This window comes from Suncus etruscus, chromosome 11 (genome assembly GCF_024139225.1).
Source record: "Suncus etruscus isolate mSunEtr1 chromosome 11, mSunEtr1.pri.cur, whole genome shotgun sequence".
NCBI classification, from domain to species: Eukaryota; Metazoa; Chordata; class Mammalia; order Eulipotyphla; family Soricidae; genus Suncus; species Suncus etruscus.
The window spans coordinates 100,137,882-100,156,961 of NC_064858.1; the positions used below are offsets into that span (position 1 = coordinate 100,137,882).

The 19,080-nt window shown below is 37.5% G+C and overlaps 1 protein-coding gene and 1 pseudogene across 1 annotated transcript in view; one reads left to right on the forward strand and one right to left on the reverse strand.

The window, feature by feature from the left end:
• Positions 1-310: 310 nt before the first annotated feature.
• The window catches only part of PTPRR (protein tyrosine phosphatase receptor type R), a 357,511-nt gene continuing 338,741 nt past the window's right edge, over positions 311-19,080 (reverse strand). Inside the window, exons 16-17 of the mRNA XM_049782793.1 lie at positions 3,228-3,348; positions 311-581 (exon numbers count right to left, since the gene is read on the reverse strand). Of these exons, the coding sequence (XP_049638750.1) occupies positions 559-581; positions 3,228-3,348 (144 nt within the window). The 3' untranslated portion in view covers positions 311-558. The remainder of the gene's footprint in view (positions 582-3,227; positions 3,349-19,080) is intronic.
• LOC126022896 (GTPase NRas-like) lies at positions 13,269-13,830 on the forward strand (annotated as a pseudogene).

Genomic DNA, 19,080 nt, shown 5'->3' on the forward strand with positions numbered 1-19,080 from the left:
TTTTGGTGTTGTGTCATCCTTCCAGGCACCGTTTCCCCTATTCATTTGGTGGCAAATTTTATCCAGAGTAGTATTGGACCCAGAATTATAGGATAGCAATGCAGCAAAGTCAGTCATACTCTCTCTAGCCGTGCCTTTACCCTGTTTAGTAATTATAAAAACAAGTAAAGGCCCAAGGGATCCCCTGAAATTACTGCCACAGCTATCAGACTCATCCTATCATGTAGTTGAATTAGCTTATGTAGAATAATCCATGAACACTTAGTGTGGAAAAGCAATCACTATGCAATCCTTAATATTAAACAGCATGAAAAAAATACATATTTACAGCAGAACCTACAAAACACAATTCTGTACAATAATATGTTACCTTTAAATTACATAAATTCTTTAAAATTCTCCAGATTAATAAATTATATATAGTATCAACAGGCTTTGCTGGCATCTATGTAAGGCATGGAGCACGTTTTTTGTTTGTTTGTTTGTTTGTTTGTTTGCATATTTTTAAATCACACAGTGAATAAATTTTTTCCCTCCAGGAGAGCTTCAGGTATTTTCTCAGTGTCTTGAATAGCCCATGTCTGAAAGGAAGAATATTATAATTAGAAACTGGGGCAGATTTATCAATTGTATCATTTACAATACATTAAATGTATATATTAACAAATGTATCATCATTTGTTCTTTTGATGGCAATTACAAATAAGGACTAATGGAAATGTCTAGGGCTGAATATGGTTTGGGCTCATAGCCTTCCTCTTCTCACCTCCTGGACATTCCATTGAGAAGCATAGATGATTTAGATTAAGAGGGACAAAGAGAGGGCCTGGAGAGATAGCACAGCGGCGTTTGCCTTGCAAGCAGCCAATCCAGGACCAAAGGTGGTTGGTTCGAATCCCGGTGTCCCATATGGTCCCCCGTGCCTGCCAGGAGCTATTTCTGAGCAGACAGCCAGGAGTAATCCCTGAGTACCGCCGAGTGTGGCCCAAAGACAAAAAAAAAGGGGGGGGGGGGACAGAGAGTCTAGTCTATCCCCTTCTGCTTCTAGATTTGGGGGGACGTGGACTTGAGCTATACATAATAGTGGCCCTGGATTCAGGAAACCCTCTTGGCAGTATTTAGGGGACCTTATGTAGTACCAGGGATTGAACTGGTGTAGCTTGCATACAAACCAAGCCCCTTAGCTTCTCTACTATCTGGCACTCATTCTCTCCAGTATGACTCCAGAAATGAAGTGTCTCACTCAGGGTCCTACAGCTTGACGCTAGTTATTTCTAGCGCGAGACCTTCATCTTAATGTTAATCTGCTTGTTGGTTCCAATTTTCTGAAGTATAGTTAGCTTCTTGCAGATACACTCTGAATTACTCTAAAAATAGACTCTAAAACAAGCCAAGACAAAAGAACATCTAAAATCTCCCAGAGCCCAAATCTGATAGGCAACAACTTTAATTTACTACACAGATAACTATAACTTAGGGGGTAATAATTTACTACACAAAAGGGTTATGCTATAAGAAAAGGATTCCTTTAAATAGCTTGCCTCATGTATTTGTGCTTTACAGATGATTAACTGTGAAACACACTGACTAGCCTGTCAGGAAGAGGGGTGTAAAGAGCAAAATGCAAGTTAGGAGTCACTGACAACTGAACATAGTTTAGAAATGAGGAGAGTGGGTCAGAGAGATTGATAGTATAGGGATTATGTGCTTGCCTTGCCAAAACACACCACACACACACACACACACACACACACACACTCACACTCACACACACACAATTGAAAAAAAAAAGAATAAAGGAATCGAAGTGAGATAATGCAGTGGGTAGGGCTTTGCTTTGCATGCAGCCAACCTAGGTTTGATGCCTGCTATCCAATACAGTCCCCTGTACCTGCCAAGAGCAATCCTTGAGTGCAGAGCCAGGAATAAGACCTGAGCACTGCTGGGTGTGTTTCCAAACCAACCAACCAACCAACCAACCAACCAACCAACCATAACAACAAAAATTCCCACAAAGCAACTAAATAAAAAAGAAATGGAGATAAAAGATGTAGCATGTGAGGGGATCCCCAACTTCCCACCTGCCTTAATTCTCTAGCCAGACTATCTAGTGACCTGATACCCAGCCAACATCTTAGCTATCACCTCATGAAAGCCTGAGTCAAAATCACAATAATTCATGGTGGGGAAAGCCCTGGGGGGCCCTTCATGTTTCAAGTCATTACTGTTTGAACAAGGAGTGCTTTATACAGTTTATATATACAACTTTTTTTTCTATATTTTTAACCTAGAAAATATTACTACTGGGATAAAGAGAGATAGTTCAAAGGACTGGGATGCATGTAAAAACCCAGATTTGATCCAAGCACCGATGGAAGAAACACTTCAGTATAGAGCTGGGCAGTAACTCCCAAGCAGTGCTGGGTATGGACCAACTTTTCTTTACCTCCCTTTAATTTCCACACCTGTTTTAGAACATTTGAAAAATATAAAAAAGAAGAAAAATTAGATGCTCTTTACTGCAACAAAAAATTTAGCTTATTGGGGCTGGAGAGATAGCATGGAGGTAAGGCGTTTGCCTTTCATGCAGAAGGATGGTGATTCGAATCCCGGCATCCCATATGGTCCCCTGTGCCTGCCGGGGGCGATTTCTGAGCATAGAGCCAGGAGTAACCTCTGAGCGCTGCCAGATGTGACCCAAAAACCAAAATAAAAAAGAAATTTAGCTTATTATTGTTTGTTTATATATGTATATGCATATGTATGTACTATACTACTATTAATAATAAACAATATATATGTACATATAGTTGGGGGCCCACACCCAACAGTGATCAGTGCTTACTCTTGGCTCTGTGTTCAGGGGTCATTCCTGCCATTGCTTGGGGGACCATATGGGATGCTGGAGATAAAATCTGGGTCAACTGCATGCAGGGCAAATGCTCTACCCTCTGTGCAATGGCTCTGGTCCCCTAAGCTTTTCTTCTTAACAGTGGGGCATTTTTAGAGAGATGAGGTTTCACATGAAATTAGTGATCATCTGTTGTCATCTCTTCCCCATCTGCCTCTCTTCACTGTTTCTTTACTCTCTGAGAGCCTTTTCTTCAAACCTTTGGGCCCAGGGCAAGATGGGCATTTCACATGGAAAGGGTGGTTGGTATTTCTTGCTTTCTAGGCTGATCCATTCTTTGTCATTGAACCTGTATATTCGTGAAGTATGCTCTTACCTCTGTGATATTCTGGATTCACATTTTCATAGATTGGAAATAAGGGATTTTCTTGTTCACTCCGTAACTTCCTTGCTCTGAGGACATCTCTTACACACTGATGTAGGTATACATACTGACACTAGGAGAAAGGAGAGAACATGTCAGAGGAAGGCAACTTCTGAAGCATAAGAAAGAGAAGAAACTCACAAAGTCTCAGCAGCAATGTGATTTTATATGGTTGGCAAATCTCTTGATAATATTTCTTACTAATGGAATCTAGACTACGGTACAGTGACTGCTTTCTAGTACCGCAAAGATGAGCAAAATGATGGTAATGGGCAAAGAGATAATATTTCTTCAATCTCATTTACATGCAAGTATATTTATAGAGTAAGTTCCAGGAGTATTCAGGACTGTCTGGCACCTAGGAAGTCTCCTACAAATATTTATCAAATAGATGAATGGATGCCAAACACTACTGTGCATTTTACAGAAAGGATCTCATTTGCTTATTTTTGAATTTAGTGAAGATAAATGCTTCATATTTATGGAGACTCTGTGACATTAAACTATTTCTCTAAGGTCAGGCAGCTGAGATATAAGGTCCTTGATTTAAACATAAGTATGTGACTGGTAGTTTTTATTATGCTAGTCTTAGGTGAATCTTAATCTCATTGAAGTAATGAACGAGAAAATAATTTCACTACATCAACTGCTACTTTATTTTCTTTTGGGGAGACTTTAGTGTGGTACAATAGACCCAATGGGGCTGTCAGTTCTTGTTCTACAAGAATCTTACACATCTTGGTTTTCTCAGCATATAAATCTAGAGCACTAAAGAATCTCGAAGCTTCTGGCTAACTGCAGAGAACTACAGAAGGCTGAAAGGTGAGAACGGACCCACCTGTCACTGTGTGGAAACTAACTCCTTCACAGATAGAAACAAACAAAAGAGTCCGTATTTGGGAGATCATAAAGACACCACAAAAAAATCTCCACTAACAACAGAAACTAACAATTGGCAGTCAAACTTGTACATTGAACTTTTTCCTTCTGTCCACCTGAGCTATCTAATAAAGAAATGGATCTGATATTTATGGAAATGGATATGCTTACTGTTCAGTCTTGGGTTCTCTCTCTATCATATTAGAACTCAAGAAAGGGGAGAATGGAAGAGAGCAAAGTAAGTATCATGTGAGAAAAAGGACTCTCAGTTTGCTTCCAGCTGGCCTAAGCTTCTTGGATTTCAGTGTCACATTCTGGAAAACAAGGAGGGTTCATAGTGTCATCTTCAGCTGCCAGCCTTTGCCCACATTGAGCAGATACAAGAATTTGCTGTCAGTTAGACGGTACTGAAAAAAACATCCTTAGACCCCACGATTAAGATGATCAGAATAATCAATTTTGAAGTACTTTAAGACTTGAGACACAAAGGGAAAAGAGATTTCTTTCCCTAGAATCCTTAAAATTAAAAATGTTTTCAACGGTGAAGGGCAGCCCTTCATTGGAAGGAAGATTGGCCATCTACCAAGAAGACTTCAAAATAGAGTTGGAGGGGCCAGAACAATAGTAAGCAGGTGAGGAGCTTGCATTGCTTGCAGCTGACCTGGGTTTGATCACTGGCATCTCATACAGTCCCCTGAGCCACATCAGGGGTGATCTCTGAGTACAGAGGAAAAAGTTGGTGCTGAGTACTACTGGGCATGGACCAAAAATCAAGTAAACAAACAAAAGACCCCCAAAATGTAGAGTTGATATCCTTCGATTAGGATACCAAAAGACACAAAAATCACAAGTGAAAACTGCATTAATAATTTAACTAACCTCTGTATTCCTACTCACAAACTCTGTTGACTTATTATTTGTGGTTGATACTAACTTGACCCTAAATATTTGATGAAGGTATTATCCTGACAAAGGTGGCTAGTCTCACTTTTTGTCACTGTTATTTATTTATTTATTTATTTATTTATTTATTTATTTATTTATTTATTTATTTATTTATTTTGAGCAACAGTAGCTCTGTGCAGGGGCTAAGCCCAGTATTGCCTGGGGGATCATGTGCAATTCCCATAGGGATCATGTGTAATCCCACTGGGGATCATGCACCATCCTGGGGTGTGCAAAACTGGAGTGCTGAGGATCTAAACTGGCCTCCATCATGCAAGTCATACACTCAGTCTATTGAGCTCTCTCTCTGATCCTAGGCAGTCAGTCACTTTCTGACATTTTGAAGTAATCCTTATAGGTTGCTGCTTCAGAATTTCCTCCCAGCCAAAGTATGATTCATATTTTCACTTCTACTAGAATATTAAATTACTATGGGACTTTGGAATTGAGCTTTGAATGAGCCCCATTATTTCTGTGCTATAGAATTAATAAATTATTCAACAATGATCCACCTTGGGCTTTGAAATCAGTTAATACCCATTAATTTGCTTTGTCTAAAATATAATTATTTTCCCAGTAGTATGCCCCTTTGAAAATTATTGATGAACAGTGGACAGTCTAACACATGAACTCATGTCATAAAATATATTTTTGTCTAGCTAACCTGTGACTCCTCATTCCATTTAGTTTCATTGACTTTTATCATTAGATAGTATTTATAGAATTAAGTTAATAGTCTTCAATGATTTTTGAGTGCATAATTTAGCAGAGTGGCAGATACATAAGGTGATAACTATATTGAGATTTGTGTGTAAAGTCTTATTAATAAGAAGTCAACAGGTTGACTTTGGTGGGAGGAAAATATCAAATTATAAAGGTGGTATTTACCATGACATTCTTCAAATAAGTGAATCAAACACTTCTGAAATTCGATTGGAACAATAAACACCCACAAATAGCTAAAGTAACCCTTAGGGAAAAGATGGGAGGCATCCTTTTCCCCAATTTAAATTGTATTACAAAGCAATAGTCAGTAAGACAGCATGGTATTGGAATAAAGACAAACCCTCAGATTAAAGGAGTAGACTTGAGTATTCAGAGACTGTTCCCCAGACATATTAATTAATTTTTGATAAAGGACAAAATATGCAGAATAGAGCAAGGAAAGCCTCTTCAAAAAGTGGTGTTGGGACAATTGGTCAGCTGCCACATTCCCACTTAGGAGAAGAACACACCAAATAGTGTAGTGTCCTCCTGAAAAGGAATTAATTGCCAAAAAGGCCCGCTTAGAGTAGTCAAAATCACTTGACCCTTTGCGTGGAGGGTTTGGCAATAATTCTAAATATGTGGCTGTAACTATCTCTCTCTTTATTTTAAACCTTTATTAGAAATCAGGCCTTAGTAATTTCTTCCTACTACAAAGGACAGTACTAATCCCGCCAAAAGATCTCCCACTTAATAGCTCCCTGTAATTTTTTTCTACCTTGGCGCCTAAATTCAGGTTTTTTCATTACTTAGCTCAAAATAAAGTAATTTTCACTTTTTCCCCCCCGAAACTTTGATACATTCCTCACATTCCACCCGATAATTACTTTTTCCTTCTGTTTTACCCAAAGCAAAGCGAACCCAAAACTAGCTGCTTTTTTCACCTTCAGTTTCAGCTCTTTTATATGCTAATCTAAGCTAGAGTCCTTCATTCTTTTCCCAGCCTCTTTGATGTCTAGAATTTGCACCGGCTCTTCCCTGCCTCTAACCTTTAAAAGCTGCCAGCTTAAAAAATAAATTTGTCTTCGTTCCTTGAATGAAGTCCCCATGCAATCTGCGTGGTTTCATTTCATTTCTACAATATATTTTCCGTCATTAGCCATTCCTAGTGCCCACCTTTTCCCGTGGAATTTTTCCCGAACTCCACGAAGGATTTGTTTGCAGGTGCTGTAGACTGCAAACAAAATTTGGCTCACAGCAATTGGCGCTTCAACGAGGGGCCATATCGGAAAAGGTAAGCTATCTCTGTCTTTCCTTCTATCCTTTCTTTTCCTTCTCTTTTTCATTTCCAGGCCATGGAATTGGACCTCGCCGGTTGCCTAGGAACCCCTGGAAAAGTACCAGGTTTTAAGGCGAGAAGGTATACGGGAACATGGGTCAAAATTATTCTAAGCAACAATTCTTTCTGATACTATAAAGTATATTCTAAGAGCTAAGAGTTCAGCCATATCTCCACAGCAGATACAGCAATTTATTCTATTCTTAGAAACTTATAGCCTCTGGTTTATTGAGAGGGGTACTCTATGTTTGGAGGATTGGCTACAAGTACAGCAGGATATCAAAAATGTATATAAAACGTATGGTCCTAATGCCCATCTACATCTTATCTATACAATTTGAACAGAGGTTATGGAGGTAATTGATGATAAAAAAGAATCAGTACAAGCTACCAGGGCAGAAATGAAATATAGTCATGGTCAGCAGTCCAGGCAGAATACCAATATAAATTTTAAAGGAAAAACTAGCGATCAGTGGTTTGATAGAGCAAAGGACGGCTCAAAACCTTTAACAGCTGATATGCCGGTTCCTTCTATAGCATCTCTAAACTTAAAAACAAAAGAATCCCCCAGAAAACACCAAGTTATAGATGAATCAAAATTAGCTTTGGCTACTGTTTCTCCTGTGCATAAAGTTAAAAAAGTTTTTAGAACAAAACAATCTGTATGCTGCATCTTCTCATGCTACTGAGTCTTGTTCTCCTGTAATGTTTGAGAAATATGAGATCACCTCAGAACCACTTGTAACATCTATAAGAATTCAGGACAAAGATATTTTAGGCCACGTGGATACCGGAGCAGACTTTTCCTGCATCGCTGGAAAAGACTGGCCCCACTCTTGGGCAGTGGAACCCATTCCATTCCCTTTGAGGGGTCTAGGATTGCCTAAAAGTGTTCTAAAAAGTGCTGATATCCTAACTTGGAAAAATGGTGTAAGCGAAGGAAATTTCCAGCCCTATATTCTACCTCATTCATTGTATACTATACGGGGAAGAGATGTACTTAAAACTGTCTATAAATCATGATTAATAACATTTTTGCATATCTAATGCATAAATTTTTTCATAAGTCTCTGCTCAAATGTTTTCTTTAAATAATAATAAATATGTGTGTATCAGTAAAAGTTGCAGATCATAGCTAATGCAACAAAAGTAGAAATTCGCCAATTAAAAATTTATAAAGGTAAACAAATGCACTTAATTTTTTCTATTTCTCTTCAAAAACCTCCCTTTTATTATTATTATTATTTTTATTTTAATTATGACAACAAAGATGCAAAGAAAGAGGACAGGGTAAAGTTACAGTGGAAGCCCAATCACCCATAAACAAAATTCACGGTATTCCCATCGAAGATATCCCAGCCTTGAACTTTCAGCCAAAGAACATTAAGAAAAACAAAACTAAACCCATGTACAATACAATTACTTTGTCCCTCAAATCCCCAATTGTAGTACATACTATTTCTTAGCAGCACACAATATAATCTAAAGACATTAGACTTATGTAACTCCTTAAACATTGAGGGCAAAGTACATTTCTCTAGTTCCATGCACATGCTTACTAGTTTAAGTTAACCTCAAAAGTTTTAGTGGGTTATTTTTCTTAAGGATTAGCGTCAAGGGAACTTAGTAAAAAACGGTATTAAAGTGGCATTTGTTTGCATAGGCCCACCAAAACATAAGGGACATGGAAAGACAAATTATGGTCTAAATACAAGGAGACCCTACCCCTGAAGTTTCCTGGCACAGGACTGACTCTAGGCTCCAGGCAAACTAGTTTGTCCAATTCAAGTCATCGTCTGTAGTGGCAATACACCTCCATTCCTCACATAGTCTCTGTTGTTGGTATCATGCTTCTGTATTAAAGATCCTGGAGTCTGCATATCCCATATTGCAGTCAGGATGGTGCAGAGCATGCTCTTGAAAAACCTCCCTTTTTAACTAAGAGTCGACTCTTCTATTTTCTTCTAAAAAGGCCTTATCTTATCTTTTCCTAAAACAATTTTTTATTAATAGCCAGCAAAAATCTGGCGGGAAAAATTTGGAAACGTCCAAAAATTTCCCACAATTTTTCTCATCTCATCTTTTTCCTGCAATTCACCTTTATTTTTGTCAATTTATGTGCTGTGTGAATCTAAAAGTTTGTCTAAGTGTGCATTGAAATTGTGTGTCTGAAGACAATGTGTGAGCATATTACAAATGTGCAATTTAAAAAAAACAGCTTTTTCCTAGGTCAAAACCTCGCCTCAGAAAAAAGCAAAGAAAAAAAAAAAATCTGCGCTTTGAATTCGAGAGGCTTCTAGGCCCTGAGGGGGAAGGAACCCTCCCCCACAGAGAGCTCATTGTGGTCATCAGAATGAGGACAAAATTTCTCAAGGTTTCCAAATTTCTCTTTCTAAAAGGTTTTTAATAAATCAAAATTGTCTAATGATATTGCAGTTAATTAAGATTTAACCATAGTATTAATTTTGTGTATACATAATATTTTTACAACTTAATTTTAAGAAAAAAAATTTTTTTTCTTGGTCACATAAATTTATTACTGTGTAATATTATCATTGGTCATAATAATATTAAAACTGGTATCAAATTGTGTTAATTCTTTATTGTTATCTAAAATAATAATACATCTAAAAACCAATTTTCAATCGTCTTTAATAACATCTAGCATTTTATTTACTTATATTTTAATTAAGGGTAATTTTCATCATTTCCATCTTTAAGCCTTAATAAAAGTTTTCTAATGTTAACAAATAGCTGGCATATACCACCTGTCAGCACTGGTTTTAATTTAGTGAAGGTGTATTTCATCTACAAATAATGTCCTCAAATTTTCAACAAATTTTAGTACCTTTAATTGGTATAAGGGAACTTATCCCCAAAAGTCTACAACTTTAACAATTTAATTAATCAGGCCATTTCATTTGTCAGTCTATTAGTGCCAAATTATTTTCAAAACACTAATCTAATGCTTTATATGGTAAAATTCTAGTAATAAAGCATGCTTTTTAACCTCATGTTACAGTAATCATAAAATCAGAGCTACATAACTTATTGCAATTTTAAAAATTTACTTGTTGCTCTGTGCTTTCAGCCTCTTAAAATCTTTAAATTTATCTTTTGTTATACTCAATGGCTACCTTACTTTGCATATGTATAAACAAGAATGCCTTCTCTGCAAACCACATTTGCAAACAGCCTTCAGTGGCTGCCCCCCCAAAAAAAATTTTCTCCAATCTTAAAAATATATATGTTTAAAAATATAATTTTAATTTTCTACTATCTAAAATAAAATTTTTTAGTTAACTTGTATTTGGTAACTACCTTCTGTATTTGTTTTATATGCATTTAAAAAAATACTTAAGTAACAGTTACTTAATACCTACAACAAACTGGTCATTAGTAACAAAGTTTATACATGTACTAATTACTCTACCTTATCACGGTAACTCTTACCCAAAAATTTATGGTAAACAAATTAACAGTAATATTCAGCTGTGTTTTCTCCCAAAAAATCATTAAGGTTTTCTTCCTAAGAACAGTCAGCTACACGCAAACTTGGACCTCCATCTAACACCATGCACAAAAGTCAAATCCAAATGGATTAAAGACTTTGATATCAGATTCGAAACTGTAAGGTATATAGAAGAACATATAGGTAAAACACTCCAATTACATTGCTACTAAAGAATTCTTTCAGGAGGAATCATTACTGTCCAAACAAGTAGAAGCAGAGGTAAACAACTGGGGCTACATTAAACTGAGAAACTTCTGTACCTCAAAGGAAACAGTGACTAGAATACCAAAGCCACCCATATTCACCCAATACCCATTGGATAAGGGTCTAATATAGAAACTATACAAGGTACTGACAGAACTTACCAAGAAAAAAAAATTAACCCCATCAAAAAATGGGGAGAAGTAATGAACAGACATTTTCTCAAAGAAGAAATACAAATGGACAAAAGGCACATTAAAAATATTCCATATCTGGTAGAGGCTTGGATCCTGGGAATGTTAAAGTGAATTGTGGTTGTTTCCATAATTCAGGTGTGTGTGGGCAATGCCCATTCTTCTGAGGCCTGAGCCAAATCATTATGCCAATGTTCAGGGTAAAAGGCCTAATTACATTACCAAATTTGTGTTCCCATCTCTATTAGATAAGAACTTATTTGTATATGTATTATTTTCTCATTTTAATGTGCCTATGCAAAGGAGAAGCAATGCCACAAGATATTGCATTGTCTTTAACATTCCCAGGATCCAAGCCTCTACCAGAGAAGACCTACCACTGCTTTGGCATTGATTTACTCCAAAGAGTACTCCCAACACCCAGGCGACTCAGCAACAGTCTGCATGCAGGGCAGATCGCTCTGAATTTAATGATATGCTGAAACTAGAGGATGCTCAACATCAGCCTGACATCAATGAAAGAAATGCACAGAATCCAGAGTCTTTAAATATAAAAGTCTGATACCAACTATAGCTAAAGTGTGAAAAAGTTTCACCAGGACCTTGAGAATGACTGGAGTTGGATAGACTGGTATGCCTGGAATCCAGAGTCTGTCTTATGCCAATAAACTTCTGGGGTGAGGCCTTTTTGTAATCAGGTCAAGGATTTTTTCTCCCATTTTCTCCATTTTTCTGGACCTATGCAAATATTGGCGATTGCCACTATCACACCTTTACTATATTTTTTTACTCTTATCCTTTAAGGAAAAAAATACAACTTACTGAACTTAAAAACAAACTACTCTAGTAGAATGCCTGTCTCGTAAACAGGCAGGGGATGGGAAGGGGGAGGGGGTAATGTTGCACTGGTGCAGTTATGACTGTAACCCAAATATGATCATGTTACTTAAATAAAAATATATTTAATAAAAATAAAAATAAATTAAAAAAAAAGAAAAAATACTCCATATCACTAGTCATCAGGGAGATGCAAATTAAAATAACAATGAGGTACCATCTCATGCCACAGTGACTGGCATACACCGCAAAGAACAAGAACAGTCAGTGCTAGGGGGCTGTGGAGAGAAAGGAACTCTCATTCACTGCTGGTAGGAATGCCATCTAGTCCAGCCTTTGTGGAAAACAATATGGAGATTCCTCAAAAACCTGGAAATTGAGTTTCCATATATTTCAGCTATACCACTCCTAGGGATATAACCTACGAATACAAAAATGCAATACAAACACTCCTTCCACACACCTATATTCATTGAAGAGCTATTTACAATAGCCAGATTCTGGAAACAAGCAAGATGCCCTTCAACAGATGAATGACTAAAGAAACTGTGGTACATATACACAATAGAATATTATGCAGCTGTCAGGAGAGATGAAGTCATGACATTTTCCTATACATGGATGGACATGGAAGCTATTATGCTGAGTGAAATAAGTTAGAGGGAGAGAGATAGACATAGACTAGCCTCACGCATCTGTGGGATTTAAGACAATTAAAAGATAGTTTGGTAATAATACTCAGAGGTTTGAAAGGACTAGTCCACGATTTGAAACTTATCACATAGATTGGTGAGTGCAGTTAGAGAAATAACTACACCAACAACTTTCATGATAATGGAAGTGAGTGTGGTAAGTAGAAAACCTGTCTCAAAGACAGACTGAGGAGGCGAGAGAAGGGAAATGGGGGGCATTGGTGGTGGAAAGGTTGCACTGGTGAAGGGGGGGTGTACTCTTTTATGACTGAAACCTGACTACAAACATGTTTGCAACCATAGTGCTTAAATAAAGCTATTAATAAACACAATTTTTTTTTTGGTTTTTGGGCCACACCCGTGTGATGCTCAGGGGTTACTCCTGGCTATGCGCTCAGAAATCGCCCCTGGCTTGGGGGGGGACCATATGGGATGCCGGGGGATCGAACCGCAGTCCTGATCCTTGGCTAGCGCTTACAAGGTAGACACCTTACCTCTAAACACAATTTTTTTTAAAGGAAAAAGAAAGGTGGTATTTATAAGATTTTGAGAAAAGGGGGCCAGGAGTGCTGCTCCCTGCTGGGGGCTTTTCATGGTGGTTCTGAGGTCTTCAATATTTCCCCTGCATTTGATCTTAAATCCATCCTAACTGGAGGTGACCCAGTTTGAGATTCTTGCTGGTGTGAAATGACTGAGCACAAACTGGTGGTGGTTGGAGCAGGTGGTGTTGCAAAAAGTGAGCTGACAATCCTTAGTTAATTCCAAAACACTTTGTAGATGAATATGATTCCACCATAGAGGGTTCTTACTGAAAACAGGTGGTTATAGATGATGAAATCTGTCTGTGAAATCTTGTCCGGATACAGTGGGACAAGAAGAGTACAGTGTCATGAGAGAAAAATATGTAAAGACAGAAGAAGATTTCCTCTGTGTATTTGCCATCAATAATAGCAAATCATTTTCATATATTAGATTAAGCGAGTTAAAGATTCAGATTCAAAGATTCATAGTACCTATGGTGCTAGTAGAAAACATGTGCGATTTGTCAACAAGGACAGTCAATACAAAATAAGTCCATGAACTAGCCAAGAGTTATAGGATTCCATTCATGGAAACTTCAGCCAACACCAGACAGTGCATTGAAGATGTCTTTTACACACTGGTCAGAGAAATCCATCAATGCCAAATGAAGAAACTCAATAGCAGTGATGATGGGCCTCAAGGTTGTATGGGGTTACATGTATGGTGATTCAACAAGATACATAGAACATTCTAGTATTAGAAGAAAGCCACTGATTATCAAGCTGAACTGACCCCCTGGCCCTGACTTCTCAAAGGAGAAGTTGTGTTGCTTTTATTAGCCTCATACAAAGCTCCTGTTATTTCCCCCAATTCTCACATCAGTAAATATTCTCTATTGGAAAGATCTCAGAGTAACTACCTCCTCACTTGGTTGTCTGACCAGGGAAATGAACTTCCTCTTTCTCCCCAAGATTTTTCCACCTGGGTTCTCCCCATCACAAACACCTCTGCCATCTCAGGTTTTTTTTTATCTAAAGCCACTTATGAACTGAAACAGAACCTAACTATAGGTGAATTCTGTAAAATATCAGTGTCTCAAGCTCTATATAGCAACTGTTCATCTTTGGGGGGAGAAGAGAAGTGAGTCTTTTTATTGTTGACCCTGGTACAATATTCAGTCTTCAAGAAATATCAAATTACTGTTTTGCTGAGAACATAATTGAAGTTGCTAATTATTTTTTTAACATTGTTGGCTATAATCCAAAAAATTGGCACCTCTTCTGTATTCATAAACACAAGAGTACTGGTTTTTGAGTTTATCTTTGATTTTGTCAACTTTAATGTAACTGAGTCCATCTTTTGCAGTGAAGTGTCGTTTCCCTAGAAGTAGAGAGTAGAATTCCTTTATGATACTTCAGAAGAATAGATATCACTAAAGCATGCCTCATTATATCTCAAAACCATATACATGATATTCAGAAGAATACATATTCATTATACATAAAACTGAGGTCTAAGATGTTTATGACTTGTCTACCTTTGAATAAAAAAATAGATAAAAGCAGATATAACTAAAAAAAATTTGAGAAAAGTAGGACATTACAGATGTCATAAACTACATAAAAATACACATGTATTCTAAAAAGATGTGTGAGAAATATAGTGTGGCTAAAATGTACAGTGTGTGGATCATGGGAAATCCTTGAGACAATCCCCAAATGGGGACTAAATACTTATTATTATTATTATTTTTTTTTGGTTTTGGACTACACCCGGTGACACTCAGGGTTACTCCTGGCTATGCACTCAGAAATCTCGCCTGGCTTGGGGGACCATATGGGACTCCCTGGGATCGAACCGTGGTCCATCCTAGGCTAGCGTGGGCAAGATACCTTACCACTTGTGCCACTGCTCAGGCCCCTAAATGCTTATTTTTATAAACATTCCACAATCTCCCTCTTACAGGAGGATGAGACTGAGAGGGTGTGAAGGTCACCTATTGTTCTTAATCAAATTACTGCTTGAAAGTTTTTCTTTGACAATTCGCTGCACTTGTAAACTCTAAGTCTTCTCATTTAGAAATCTTTATTTTGTGATATATTAATTAAAGCTTTTGAAGACTTGTGCTTCTTTGTACACCAAACAAGGTAGACTTGAATTTGACTATTCCAATGTACCCAAAGAAATAATATCAGGAACCAGAATGCCTTTCTGTTTTATTACTTTTGGCTCTGTTGTGGGTTATACTCTGTATACAATTCCAGAGCAAGTCATGCCATCTTTGGGATCAGGGTTTCTGAGACTATATAAGATATTCTCCATGGGTATGGAGCTAAAACATGACACATCTGAATATATGTTTGGGAATCACTTGACAGAAATAAATGGCAAACAATGTCTAACATCCATGAATATTTATTGTATGACTGACAGTTATGAACTACTTTGTAACTTTATTTCATGGTAATTCGATTAAATTTTTTTATTACAAAATAAATATAAGGTCAGAGAAAATAGCTATCTGAATAAAACACTAATTTCATGATGACCAAAAGAATTAAAATTGACTCAGGCCCAAGAAATTAAACCATCCTAGGTTTCAGCAGACCTTAGAACAATGATATGAAACTGAATCAGTAAGTTGGGGACAGGCTATGAAAAGTTTTGTAGACAAAATCATAAGTGAGAGAACACTAGCAACTCCATCTTTTTTTCTTACTGATGTTATTACTTACAAACTTTCATTCTCCTTGGCTCTTACCCTGCTTTCCAACATTAAAAGACATTCTCCTTTAAATGCATTTTGTTTGCTATTGAAACAGGTCCAGTTACAGATTGATGGGTGGGGAGTGGTGAAGGCAAACAGCTTGCCCTCTGAAAAAACTCCTGTATAGTTCATTAGACTCCTTTCTGCTCTTGACCCACTTCATATAATTTTCTTTAAATTTACTTTTCCAACAATTCCTATGTAAACTAATAATCCTAAGAGTAAGGAAATCTGTTTTTGGAGGGAGAGGTCAAGAGGAGGATAATAAGTCTACCATCTTTTCAGATTGCTAGCTCTGGAATAATTTTGTCTTCCTCACATCAACTTTTGTCTCTTGAACATTGGCTTTTTAGTAGTGAGAATTTGAACTTAGGTTCCGTAAAAAGAGAGTTTAATCTTCATTTTAGAGCAATGGAGAATGTTCTAAGATTTTTTTTTTGTTTTTGGGCCACACCCAGTGACACTCAGGGGTTACTCCTGGCTCTGTGCTCAGAAATCGCTCCTGGCTTGGGGCACCATATGGGACGTTGGGGGATGGAACCTCGTCCCATCCTAGGTTAGCACATACAAGGCAAATGCCCTACTGCTTGCACCACTGCTCTGGCCCTGTTCTTAGATTTTTATGCAGGAAGTTGACATAATCAGTAAGGTAAGTTTCACAGTGACAGTGGAGATAAAGAGTTGTTAGGGCAGAAGTGAAGGTAGGAGACTGACTAGGGTGTCTGGTTCAAGAGACCCTATTTAAGAGAATTGATAAAGGCTGAGAAAGGCAGCGATAGTGAATAACATGCGGGACACATAGCTCAAGGGATGGAACAGAGCAATCTGTCTGATAGAATTGACAGGACTTAGGGAATGTTTAATGTGGGAACTGAGGAAATAAAATCAGATTCCTTATACTAGGGATGAAGTTAGGTAGAAAGAGTGAAGATAATCAAGACCTCTGATTCACCCCTTATTTAATAAGGTAGAGTCAATGAGATAGCAGAAATGGCTAAAGGACAGGGACACAGTAAAATAGGTTACTGTGTATAGGTGTTGCTGTTATTTGGATCGAGAATGGTGCTGTTAGGGGACTATTATTGAAGTGATTCCATTAAATAATCAGCCTGTAGAGATGTACTTATGTGTGTTGTAAATAAAGAGTTGAAGTCCTGAAGACATTTGATGATCTGTATGCAGGTTTTACTCATTGTCCAGAAGAACCTGAAGCTACTCAGATATCCTGACCAAAATTGGAGACGGCAAGTATAGACAGAATATTATTTGTTTTAAAAACAGATATGAGTTTGGTTTGGGATAAATGGAAGAAGGCATTGTTTGTATGTAGGCAGGAACTTAGGGAAAAAGAATGTGACCTGGGAAACATGAGCATGAAGATGGAAAGGAAAAGAGGAGTGTCTTGCAGGCAGAACTTTAGGAAATTTGAATATTGAAACTGCAAACCAGGATCAAGAACCAAGAAGTCCTCAGATCAGAAAAGAGGAGGGAGAAAAGAACAAGAAAAAGGAAAAGTTATGGACAAGAAAAGAAAGGGAGAGCTTGGGTATACTTACTATTCATTTTATGGACAACAGTTAGTGATTGATATTCACCATAGAAAGTGCTTGCTCTTTGCCTAAATGTACCTCTATAATTCTGTGAAGTCTTATAGAAGTGACATATGACCCAAGAACCATTTGACAACTCGTAGCCAATGAAATGAGCATGTGCGCATGCACACACACAGACACTGACACTAATTACAGTGTGATAATTTCTACTTTACCAAGTTACAAGGTAAGAAGGTGTTGAGTTTTCAATTACAAGGCCTGTGATACGAAAAATACCTTGGCTTTTACTCCCCACAAGAATATATCAAAAGACCTAATTGGGAGTCTTATATTGCCTATGGAAGCTCAATACCTGTATAATAATACATCTTAAGATGTGTATTCCTAAATATATAGGTAGCCTCCTCCACCACATGTTTTATTCAAATACCTTTTCTTTTTAACTCAGTTTTATTTATTTGTTCTATTTTAATATATATATTATATATATTATATATTTAACTCAGTTTTATTTATTTGTTCTATTTTAATATATATTATATATATATAATATATATATCTTTTCTCTATCCTTACCATTTTTGGTGCTGCTTGGTACAAAAAGCCTTGACTGGGATAAAAGCTCAGATCAAAACCAAATCACAGAGACTGTGTGTGCAACCTGTCATCCTTATCCAGAATAGCACCAGCAACACAGTATGACACCATATGTTTTTGTATGGGCAGAGTAAAAAAAAGGGGGGAAACCATAGACACAGAAACAAGGCCTTATCTTCTAGGGATAAGAACTCACACTTTTTATAGCAGAATGGTGCCTCCTGTCCTAAAAATGTGTCATGTGGATACAACGCAGTCTCCAGGAGATTGAACAGTGTTAGTCCAATCCCAAATCCCAGATCCAAGACTTAGAACTGATACAGCTCCAGGCAACACCACCAGGAACTAAGTTTCATTGGGAGATTTATAACACTGCTCTGGCACCAACTTGTGCCAGTTTTGATATGACAACGAGGAAAGGACACCTTGACCTAAGACCAGGTTGTCCTATCACATCACCTAACACTAAATGTAAATCAGAAGAGGTACCATCCTTTGAACTGTGAAAAATAAGAGCACCAACAACAGAAAATTGACTGACAACCGTGACTGAACAGAACCTACCTTGGGACCAATAAGGAAAACCCTACCCTAGGCTGTAACCCAGGACTCCAACAACAACAACAACAACAACAAGATGCCTTATTGCAGAGGCCCAACCTGGACAACAGAGACTGAGCAGAACCTTTGGATCCATAATATACTAGGCTTCGGCTTAGGGACTAAACGAAAACAGGGAGCAAGTGTTACAGAAGACTGAATACAACAACAATAATGATAGGAACCTCTAGAACCGTAAAGACTCTAACCTGGACCCTGACCTATAATCAAGATCGCTAGCTACAGTGGCTTGATTTTCTCACACACAACTGAGAGGAAACTTTCCTGGCACCATAAAAAAGCTTTTGGAATGGGGTAATAAGTATATATGAAGCCAGGAGTTGATCCCATGATGGTATGCTTCAAGGATGGAGAAACCCTGAATCTCTTAGGCCACAAGAATTCCCTTTCTTCCCTAATGCTTACTATGCCTATGCAAAAAAAAAAAAAAAAAAAAAGT